The 12,465-nt window shown below is 35.4% G+C and overlaps 1 protein-coding gene across 1 annotated transcript in view; it reads right to left on the reverse strand.

Annotated features, from left to right (window-relative positions):
• Window positions 1-412: 412 nt before the first annotated feature.
• Window positions 413-12,465, reverse strand: part of LRP1B (LDL receptor related protein 1B) — a gene marked incomplete at both ends in the record, with an annotated part of 755,097 nt that continues 743,044 nt past the window's right edge. Inside the window, 5 exons of the mRNA XM_082312062.1 lie at window positions 413-553; window positions 3,087-3,185; window positions 4,212-4,356; window positions 6,766-6,856; window positions 9,016-9,092. Coding sequence (XP_082168188.1) covers window positions 413-553; window positions 3,087-3,185; window positions 4,212-4,356; window positions 6,766-6,856; window positions 9,016-9,092 — 553 coding nt within the window. The remainder of the gene's footprint in view (window positions 554-3,086; window positions 3,186-4,211; window positions 4,357-6,765; window positions 6,857-9,015; window positions 9,093-12,465) is intronic.

The following is a 12,465-nucleotide window of genomic DNA, read 5'->3' on the forward strand; positions in this document are numbered from 1 at the left end:
TCACCATTTAAAATAAACAAAATTACACACTGTACTACAGCTTCCAGACTACATAATGAAAAAGTGCAGATACCATCTTCATCGATTAAGTAGAACCAAAAATGTTCATAGAAAATAGATTGCTCATTTTCACGCTACAAACAAATATGTTGTTTGCAATTTTAACAAATTTAAAGGTGTGTTATTTCAGCAGCATTGTTGTAAATTGTACCGTAGTGCAGTTTCTTTTTCATAAAAATACCTTACAAATGGTCAGTCAAAAGTCATCAGCAAAAGAAAAACCCAGGAAACAATCAACCAAACAAAAAACAGAGGTAATGCTGATGCCAAAACAATTATAATACTGTTGGTACATAGAAAAGTAATCCTTATATTTTATACATTTATACAGAGTATAAAAGGTAACAGCAGATTATGCCACAGTCTCCCTTATCCCAATATCTATTTTCTTTGGAAGGAGTTCTCTTCTTTCATCAACACTTGCTAAGGAGTTTCGACAGTTTTGTCCATCCATGTATAACTTTGCATATACTGGATTGGCGTAATTTGTTGGCTGCAGAGAAATTAAGCGTACGTTAGATCAGTCGGATTGAACCAAAATAAACGTTTATGGAAATGGAAATGGTTTTGTTAAAGCAAGAACAAGTACACATAAAATATAATTGGACATATTTAATAGATACCTGGACTTCTGCAAACCTGATAATGAGTTAATTATTTAGTTAAAAATTAAATTCATGATGAGACATGCTATTAAAATAATCAATGACATGACATGCAGCATATTATGATATTAAAACCATAAAAACAATGACAAAAATTAAAACAAAAACCTTGAAAAATGTCTCTGAAGTTGACTTGTCCACCTTATTACACTGGAAGATTTCAGAATAGATGTGAAGAAGTTTATAGAGAAGGTGCACTGTGAGACCATGTGACAAGTTTAACAGTAGAAAACTGCAACCAACAGTTTCCATATATTACCTGTTCTAAGACATCAGCATCCCATCAATAGCTGACCATGTTTTCGAATTCTGTGGCCCAAATATACAACATGATTTGACCAAAAATTCAATACTTTAGTAATGTAAATTAAACTTTAATAATAAACCAGCATAACTGTTAATATATCATAGTAGTTACATATTGAGAAGTATTTTCTCAACAATTTTGGTAGTTTGGAGTGTAATGAAAAAAATCTATTGAAATGAGTGATACTTCAGTATAGGACAAGTCCATTTTTAATTCTGCAAAGCACTTCAGTATATGAGAAATCTCCTGAGTCTGTCAGTACAGAAAGATGTATAACATGGATGAAAACTTACTCTCCTATCACTCGTGCTAAGGAGAAAGCACTATCGAAGGTTTATCATGTAAACATCTCCGCTAATTCCTTCATACTTTGTACCTTTATTGTCTCCTAGAAGACCTTTGCTACCCAACTAGATGCTCAGCTTTTTACCTATAATAACTGGAAAGGGTACCTTGTGGTCAAAATCTTCCTCTTTCTTGTAACTAATGAAACAGCACAGCTTTGCTTACACAAATACTGAGTGGAAGACCAGTAAGCTCTAAAATGGGTAAATTAATTTTTTTGGTGTATGTAAGAAGTGGCTAAACGTTAAATTACCCAAAACAGAAGCGGGTAGGTTTTCTTGACTTGCAAATATCCTGAGTACACCTTGCGTAACAAGGAAAGAAAGATGTCTAGAATCTTAGTTCTTCCTTTCCCTGTTGATCAATACCATTTCTGAGCCCAGGATTCAGATATTCCTTAGGCTGGCTAGCTACGGCAGCTACTCAGTTAGTCAGCTAAAGGCTGCCTATTCCATTTATTACAGATGACAAAGTGATTGCCTGGTGTTTCACACTTTCCTGGAACGGAGGCAGAAAAAGGTGAGTCACGTTTATTTAAAAAAAAGAAAGAAGCAGCTACTCTTCTATATTAATGGAACATAAATATGCAATCAACTGCTGTAGTAATTTATGAGAGTAAACTCTCAGTTATACCTGTCTTTACATTTGTCATAATGATTATAATCACAAACTTAGGAAAACAGAAATTTAGCTTTATTTCAATTGACAGGACTTTTTATTTCATTGACAATCATTATGAAGGACGATAACCACAACAGAACAGAGACACTTGGTATCTACATAGTGCCTTAAGGAGTTACTCAAATTATATATAATAGCAGGGTCTGTCTCATGATACCTCTTTGAGTGGGTACTGATAGTGTAATGCAGTACAGTGAGGTACAGAAAGTAACTGGAATGACTTGAATAATAGCACGAGGTAATGTTAGCAAAGGGCATATATTCTAGCTTTCATCATCCATGGTTTTGTGCTCCATCAGAAATATCATACCCTGTACAAATTGTTAAACTTCCAAATACAACACATTACAATCATGCAAGAATGCAAATGGAACAAAAGATGAATAGATATAATGAGGCATGTGAAAATGAATGTCATATTGATGTCTCTTTTTAATATTTGAAATCTCAATGTTTCCAAACATCATCCTAAATTGTAGTCAAAATCTGATGTTTTAAAAGTAACTGTTTAATGATAAAAACGGATTGAAAGCTGAAGAATCAAAAAATGCATTGCAAATATTAAAGGAAATTGTTCATTTTAGTGTGCATCAAATTCCTCTATAACAGAAGGACTTGTTTTCCTTTATTTGGGAACTTCTTTCAGTTTGATAAACTTCACTAAATGCCTGTAACTACATATAAATTGCAAATATACCAAGATACATGGCTGTGAATGCTATGCTAAACTTATATAATACTATGGAAAAGCATCACGTTGCTTACTGGTTTTGCATTCCTTTGCAAAGACGCATTTGCAGTTTTAGGTCATGTTACAATGATGGGTACAGATGAAATTTTGCATGCAGAGAGGAACCCTTTATTTCAAATAGAAAATGTATTATTTACTGTCATTCTTCTTGCCATTAAAAGAAGAAAAACAAAATTAAAAACAAAGAGAAAATGCCTCTTTTAAAAAAATGACAGACAAACTTTCTTTAGAAAGGGGCTGTGGTGGAATGAAATGGATTTGAATCATCATTTCTCACCCCTGTTGATAGTGGTCCTTTCAAGTCAGAGTTTAGGTAGATTGATGGAGCTGTGTGGGGAAGCTTGAATGCAGTGGGCCCTCCCCCTATGTATCTGGCCTGTATAAACAGAAAAATTTAGTTTCTGCGCTAATAGAGCATTTTCCATGTGTACTTATCAACACTGTTAAACAAACAGTGCACTGATTAAAAACATTCTTTTAGAGTGATCTACAATTAAAAAAAATCTACTTACAGGTATTTTTCAGCATGAAAAAATCTTGCATTTAATAAGAGAATAAAATTCAGCATTTTAAAATCATTTTCTCTTAAGGATCAGAGCCAGACTTCACAATAAGCATTGGCTCAGTTACTCTTCCTCCAGTGAGTAACTCCATTTTCAGCTTACCTCTTGTATTCAGCACGCTGCCTATGTGATTCAGCGATGACATTCCTAGAGCTAACAGTAATCCAGTTATTGCTTTGTCAGAAATGCCACAGAATGATGGCTGCCCTTTGGTGTATGTCTGATTACGGAGCTCTAGGAAAGATATCGCAGCATTACCCCGTTCATCCCATGTCACATCACTCAGGGAGTTCAATCACTGAAGAGTGGTGCTGCAGAAGTGACAGCATCTTTTGCAAGAAAATGACAAATCTTACTAGCTTTGTGTAAACATTTGATCTATCTGTCCAGCCAGGACTCTGAAATCTTTATGCCTTTGGAATTTTTCATATGTGAATTAAATTAGTCTTATATGTATGCATACACTCTTTCATGCTTCAAACGGTAGACTGTACAATAATATATTTCCATTCGGTATTTGCAACTAGACTAAAAAGGTTGCGATTTGGCAACTCAAGGGAGATGTGTCTACGACAAAAACTTCATTTTGTAGTTTAGTTCTAACTCTCTTTTGGTAAAATGCAGGCACTAGGAAAACTGTCCATCAGCGAACATCAGACTGCAAAACAGCTGTTAATACATACATGACATTTATTCTAATGAAATCTAACTTGCCTTTATGTTCATTAAATAAATATAAATGTCATTGTTTTATGTTCCTATTAATTACATTTAAAGTCAAAACCTTTGTAAGACATAAAATAAGTACTGGTTTTGCCACTAGAAAAAGAAAAAATTACCTTTTCTGCATTTACAGTAAAATCTGAGGCTAAAAGACCACCTTCAGTGTGATCATGGCCCACCTCATACATGTTATATGATGGATTGCCAATTTCTACATTGATTCCTCCATTTATAATGGGTTGTCTTCTGATAGTTTTTGTCCTATAATGCATAAACACAAAAAAAAAGAAGGTAGTGACTGTTCAAAGTCATTTCTTGGATGCTTCATCCTAAAATAGTACAAATTGTATTTTATTTCTCTTTAATCATTAAGACCAATAGGATGAAAAAGGGTTTCCTACAGAGACAATCAAAAAATCCTTCCATTTTTCAAACAAAGTAGCAATCTGAGTCTATATGTAGATCTCACATAAGCTGGAAGTAGCTTTTTATTGTTTTTCTCAGTTTGGCTGTAGTGGTATGAATTCATACAAAGTGCTCACTTGTTGTCTATAACCCTGAATTCTTCCTATTATTTCCAGATTTCCCCCACTTCCCAAGTAAAGCCTTGCAAATTCATTGCAGATTCCCTGCAGTAATGAAGATGGAGCGAACATGAGTCATGTTCCTTTGCTCATTCATTTCACTTCCATTTGAAATCCGTTGCCCAAAGTCAGTTGAAATCTGAGGACAAGCAAATGGTTTCATTACGATGCATTAAAAATGTATGAACTTCTCATAGTTCCAGTTTGTATTCCCTGCCAGTGGTTATTGGAAAGCTGAAGTTCAACTTGAATTTTTTCAAACTTCAATAAAAGATAGAGTCTTATTTTTAACCTTGAATTAGATATCAGTAAAGATAAGTGATTGAGTTGAATTGTTTTAGTTGCTGAATTCATTCCTTTCAGCTAAGGAGGTGATTTTAGTCTGAGCAATTGAAATAACCTCAAGAGGGTAATTTTTCCCAATGCAATATGTTCTCTAGAATTACAAGGGGATAATGGGGAGGTCACAGTCAGGATGATAACAGTCGAGTCCTCTTGTTTGGTTGAGGAAGATGCAGTCAGTGTCTGAAATCCAATATACTAAAGGACCTGTATTTTTCAGAAACGGCATAGAAAAAATATTTCCTAAAATAAGCTCTTATCTGTAGCGTACAAGGGTTGAACATCTATACCTGGTTTAATACTTGACAGTTTTCTTTGAAGAGATTTAAAAAAACCTAACCTAAAATACATTTTCAAATATAATTTTAAGGAAAAAAAAGTTCTTTACTGAGATTAGTTCCATTTGTCTACTGAAGATCCATTATTTAACAAGTTATTCTCAATAACTTAAACAATTTGCAGACCAGCAACTGGTTTTCAGGATTTGGCTATCGCTAAATTTGGTTTTTAGGTACAGCAGCATGTAATGACATTCATGGAGCCTGGCAGGGTCAGCATTACTAACAGTATGATCGGGGAATGTATTTATCTTGTTGGCTTTTCAAAGAGGATTTATAAATTAATGCTTACTAGTTAGCACCAGAGTTTGCATGGGAGATGCTATGTATGATGCTAGATGACAGTAACCTAAAAGATTCTTTTAGTCTGGAGGACTGAAATAGTCTCATAGATGGTCACATTTGCAGAAACAGTAGATTCATCACATATTTCTAAAGGACTTTACAAAAGAAGACATTATCTTCGTTTCAGAGGTGGGGTAACAAGCCCCATGAGAAAGGAAGACAGCTGCTCAAGACCCACCAGCAGGCCAACTATAGGCCTGAAGTAAATGGTTCGCTGTCTGATTCCCACTCCAGGTCTTCCCTAGCCGGCCATGTCCTTACTACTAGCAATCTTTCCTTGTTAAATCTGCATTGCCGCTAACATCACTTTCTCATTTCTTTGAACATGAGAAAGTTAGCAGCTCTCTCAGGTGCCTGCACACAGTAGAAACACTCTTGCTTCCCCCGCCACCCAACATGGCCTTTGAAGAAATGGCCAAAGTCAAAATGTCTACTACACTCCCTGAGTTCATTATCAGCTCTAGGGCAGCTAAATTCCAGAGAACAAAAGATTCACTGTTCAGTGCTGGAATTTGGCTTCCTATGCAAGATACTAAAGAAATACAGTAATGACGACAAGGCTTGGGACTCGACAGTAGATACTTTGAACATTGTTTACATCTTCACTATAACATAAAATGGAAAAGACAAAGTAAATAAATTGAACTGTAACTAGAAACTGGAAATTCTGCACAGGCTTTATCTGAAAGTATTTATAGAAATGAACACTATTAATTACGTGGTTCAAATGAAATACATTAATTCTGTTTACTAAGTTCGCTAAGTCTCTGGATAAAATTATTAACACTTATACAGCCTTGGCACGATTGAGCAAACTGGATAAGAAAAGAACCACGTTTTCTTATCTAGCGTATGTGGAATCTAACTATAACAGACACGATTGTTTCAGCAAGAACCAAAACATAACTAACTCACTGCATCCAGAAACAAGTTTTGGGTTGTTTGCCGTGGGTTTTTTTAATATCTGCTCAACATATATAAAGTGAATTTTTGATATAAAAAAGATGCACACACTTTAAAGATTTATGTTTTACTTCATACATCAATATAACATTACTTACCTTCGTTTCCTTTTGCAAAGAAATAGTCCAATTACCAGAGTAGTGATCAAAGTCACCAGTAAGACAAGAGGAACAATGATTGCAATGCTTCCTAAAACAGCAAAAGGAAATATCATTGAATACTCACAGCTACATCTAATAATTTCTTCACAGCTGTAAAACAGTTAAAGTAATTTAAAAAGAATAATTTCCCTCACCAACAAATGCAATTTCATGTGATGAGCTTCACTGATTTGAGATTTTAATGTTGATCAACAAAAAAAAAAAATCATAACAGATAATGGTGTACACACAAGTACTTTTATCAACAAATCAGGAGCGTCCTCTTTCTGGATACCAATATACTTTGGACTAATTCCCTGCCCTCATTTGCAGCGATACCATATGAAGGTGTGTGGAATTGCTGAACAATTTCGATTGGAGTGACTTGCCCACGGACTTGAACTGCCACCATCATCTTCAGTAGTTTATTTCAGTCATGCAACTATTAATTTAAACTATTCAGTAGGCATGTCTCTGAAGAATTCCATTATTAGCATTTATATGTATTTATTACTTTTATTTGTGGGAAAATGAAGAGGAGTAAGCAATATTCATTTCTAGATGGTTGGTGCATTCCTGCATTTTACTGCATTGTACTCGAGAGCCAATAATTTTGTTATGTTGATATAGGCAATCAAGGAAACTACAATAATGCTTAATGCAGCAGAAAAACAGTGCACAGATCAGACAGCGATGTTGAAGGAGAGAACAGAGAAGGGGAACAGAGAAGAAGAAAATGGGCTGAACATTATTTTGGCAGGTAACTTCACTGAAATGAGACTACCTGCAAAAATAAGGTCAACAATTGTACCCTTCTAAAAATTTCTCAGCTTTAATGTAAGTATCTGGCAATAAAGAAATACATGCAACAAATACTTTTATGTTATAAAAAACTGGCCCTTATAAACTACAGGACTCCAGTATAAAGCCAATGTGGTATGCATTTCCTTTAACATCACAATCCTTAACTGGTGGAAAACGAAAAATATTGCTGGTTGTTTCATTGGTTACATTTATTGATTTATTAAAAAAATTAAGCTGTTGGTAGTCTCTGCTCTACATTAAACACAGTCTAAATAAAGAATTGAAAAGGATGCCTTGAATTCTGCCTGAAGGCTTACTGAAAGCCAAGTCAGGTTGTCAGAGGCCCGAAATGAAGTACTACTGAATAAAAACTTGAAGCATCCTGAGTTCACTTCAGCTTATGAAAATCCATCATGTCAAAGACATTACATCAATGCTGTTTTAAGATAACATCTACTTAGAAGGCAAAAAAAAAAAAAAAAAAGAAAGGTTCATTTTGTCTTAGCTGGTAAGCATTCAAAAAAAAAAAAAACAACCGAAAAACAGCGCACCAGGCATGAATTGCCACCTGGTGACCATGGTGCAGCCTGGGGTCTAGGAGCAGGCACAAGAAACACCCATTTCCCAAATCGTAGCAGATATTCCCTCAACATGAAATACTGATCTGGGTTCTGGCTGCTTTTTGTGCCCATTTCCAGCTTGCAAGTGTTATTTCACTTGTCTGGATTGTTAGGAAGATTTCATCTAAGCATCAAGCTGACCTGAATAGTGGGCGATTCATTTTACTGCTCCAGTTGGGTTAAATGTGACCAAGAGACATAGAGCAGGGTACCATCAGCATACTCAATGAACCGCAGGGAACCTTGTCCAGTTTAAACTGCCAATAGTGTAGCAATACCATCCTTTTATGCTTACAGACATGTTTAAAAAAATATGACAGGAGCTATTCTTACTTTCAGGATGATTTTCACAGTAGGTAAAATTCAAACCTCTGCAGACAGCCAAGGCAAAAGTTATGAACTACTTACAACTCTATTTTTGATGCTTTCAGTAGGACTTAAATAGTCAGAGGTCTTGTACTAGTTCTGCACAGCAGTGATATCACCAAGCACTTGTCACTTGATACACTTTCTTTAAGAAAAATGCAGGCTAGCCCTTGAAGCAGTGAGTGTACAGCATATGGCTTGCACTTGCATCCAAATCACCTCATGGAACACTGAATGCCAATCAAAAACTTGAGGGATATCTACATTTGTGGTTTTTTGTTTCGTTTTTTTTTTTTTTCTTTAATACAGGTAACCAGCACATTTCATGACACAAACTCACATTCTAAAATATCACCAAGTTAAAATTTCTAAACTGAGCTGAATTTGACAAGTGATAGCAGTTATTTGAAGTACTTACTTGTACTGATATTGTCAGACTTGCTGCTTTTGGGAGCTGGCCTCTCACACTGTGTGCCTGACCAGTTGGCTGAACATCTAAAAAGATCCAATTAAGATGGTAAAGTTAATAGATGTCAGCCATTAACACACTAACCTATTAAAGAGACCACCAGCATCTTCTCAAGAGCTACACGAATGACAACAGTGTTTCTACAAAATAAACAATAAGCTTCATGGAAGGAGTCAGCAGTACTCTGCCACGGCACTTACAACATTCTGAGCACGTTTTTAGTTTAAAACTACAGCTTTGTGTCTTCAATTCTTGTTATTATCACTGCAACCTTCATTCTAGAGACCTTTTCTAAAATTCTTGAATAATAAAGCAACAGTCATAATCAACAGTATATTAACGTCCTATTAAACCAACTACCACCTACAATACAATAATGAAGGAACACTTGAGCTGGATCCACATATAGCCAAGTTAGTCCAGCAAGGCTTATTTGACTTTCTTTGCACCGTATTGTTTTAGAGTCAGCTTTGATCTAGAAGCTCTAGCAGCCACGTCCGTATTGCACAAAGCATATCTGGCTGGACATAAACTACTACACGCATCCAGTAACCTGCAGTATCCATACCAATTGACTCCTTCCACAGTTCTGCTGGCCCCCATTGCTCTGGATAATGCAAAGTTTACAGTTGAATAGTTCTTACCGACCTGGTAGTAATGATTTACTTGAACAATTAAGACCTATCTTTGATCAGTATTCACAAATTAATGAAGTTCCCCTTTTCTTTGCTTTCAGATTTAAATGTTTTCCTGAAAATTCTACAACTGAATGGCTTTATCTTTCAATTTTGAACTATATAACTAGATATGTATTTGCAGAAATATATACGTGTGTGTGTGTAAGTGGGTGTGAGAGCTAAAGCATAAAGAGCTGTCCTGAAGGGACAGGAGTATCTACTGGCTTCAGAGGCCCCTGAATACTGTTTATGTTCAGAATACATGCTTCATAAGCCAGGTGCCTGGAGGAGTACACAGTTATTCTGCTATCATTTCCTTGTGTGAAAATCAAGATGCAAATATTTCTTCAATTGGGATTCAGAATGCTCTCCATGCATACAAGCAAACACAAGGAGTCCATGTCTGCAGACACAGCAAATCCATCAAAAATGGAAACAAATACCTGAATGAAATTCAATTGCTTACTCATCCTGCTGTAAATATGATTTAGTTTACTACGGAACCTCAAACTCTCCTTGTGGAAATGGCAGGAAGTAGTCACATTTCATCTGTGCAATGAATGATATTTTTTCTAAATATTTTTCAATTATTTATGAATTTCAACATGAGCTATCTTTAGGAAAATGCAATAGAGCATTACCTTGCATGCAGTTGTAAGAACTACTGTTATCTGATGCCTTTCTAAGGACTTAAGAAATTGCAGAGTTTAGAAGTGGACATGCTTAACAACTGATATTGTGCTATAATACAAAAAGGTTTGGAAAGGTACAAAATATTCCAGAAAAAAATTGTGGAATTCTTACAGGAGAGCCCAAGCCAGCTTTGCTGGTGATGCTTTTGACTCACTCTGTCTTTGCAGATCACTGCAGAAGAATGGCTAGTTTCTCTCTTTGCTCCTAAGCCCATTCTAGCACAATCCAACGTTCAGGTAAATCTCTTTACTGGGTTTCATATTAAGTATGAACCTTTTTTGGGGAAACTAATTTCATTTTTGGTAGAGTACGTTATGAAGGTGCTTAACTCAAACTGTACAGAGGTAAGGCACAGATGGTCTTTAAAAGCATGTTTATTAATTGATAGTTGGTTCAAAAATTTTCACACAACAGATAAATTGCATTATAATTTAGAAGTTCTTCATGTTTATTGAAATAAGTTTGTTTACTTAAATAAACATGGTGAATACACACTTAAATTTCCTCACTGCAAAAGAACCCCCCAATTACTAATCAATTACACACATTATGGTTCACAACGATATATTTTAAAACTGAACCCAACTGACATTTCCACTCCTGCTTACCACCACTTTAGCACATTCTAAGTCACATGGAAAACATGATTTTAATCTTTTAAAGGATCCATCTGTTCCATTTCTTTACAGATCTCTTTTTAGCAATTATATCAAACAGAAATGATTACACTGACAGCCTACCTTACTAAGATACTATTCAAGGAACTTCTTTTTTCAAAAGATGACTATTCAACATATGGCTGCAAAATAAGTATCTCCATTCTTGCAGAGAAACACCATGAATCTTTATACTTAGAATATTCTACTGGGATCCAAACTGTTGGCATGTGACAACCATGAAATAAAGTCTTTGTATTTCTTATGGAAGTTTTGCATCATTGCTGTTGGGGATTCAGCTCATGTGATTAAAGCTTGTTATGAGAGGCAATTTTTATTTAATACTGCACTACTGAAAGGGAAAGATTTCTTTGAGAGTTAGCCGTATCTTAACTTTGTACCTAAATCCTTATATCGAACATTTCAAACGCTTCCACTGTATAAGAGAATTATTACTATAAATCTGTCTTAAAACAGTTTAAAGAATGTAAGATAGCGATACTAGCAAAAGAATCACTATGAAGCATGCAAGTATAAGCTTATGAGAAAATTGTGTATAATGTACAATTATGCTTTTCAAAAATCTTACAGCAGATATGACACCACAACAGCTGGTAAAGACAGAAATCATACAGCTATATATGTAGCAAACAGACGAACAAATTAAGGTAAGAATATTAGCAGTTCTTTACCTATCTTGGCATTTTAATTGTAAAAGCCAGCAATATTGAAACACTTCTGAGGCATTTGATAGAAGTCTTATAAAAACATGATAGGCAGTTGCCACTTCATTTTCATTTTTTCCAAATGCCTGCTGTCTCCAATAAACTTCAAAGGGACTGAAGCTGACAGGATGACAGTCATTTCCCTCTCTACTCAGAGGTAAAATGATTGCCCTTTTATGGTCCAGCAAGCTAGTAAAGACTTGTCTTGGGCAGACAGAATAGCAAAAAGAAATAAAGCCCAGGGGAAAGGTATGTTGTCTGCAAGGGAATTTGACACAGAAAATTAGCCATGAGCAGGCACATGAATAATGATGGGGTTGGGACATGGACAACTGTTTATGTAGGAACATGGGAAATGAGCAGGTCTGAACCAGGTGCAATTGTCTTCAGATACCGTAGACAGAAATTGTTCTTAATAATAACATTTTCTGATATTAGGACATTTAAACTTAGACTGCTCAGTACCTAGCATGGGAACAGAATTCTGGTTCAATTTGATGCACAGTATTTTGTACCTTCCCAAATCATTTGGTACCAGGAGCTTCTGTTCTGTAGCATTGCCAATAGTTGGATGGTCAGAGATAGGACATTTGCAGTACGGGCAAACAAAAAGGCATTAACGAAGCAGAACTACATAAAGCCACTGGT

The sequence above is a fragment of the Platalea leucorodia genome, assembly GCF_965183815.1.
Source record: "Platalea leucorodia genome assembly, chromosome: 5".
Lineage (NCBI taxonomy): Eukaryota > Metazoa > Chordata > Aves > Pelecaniformes > Threskiornithidae > Platalea > Platalea leucorodia.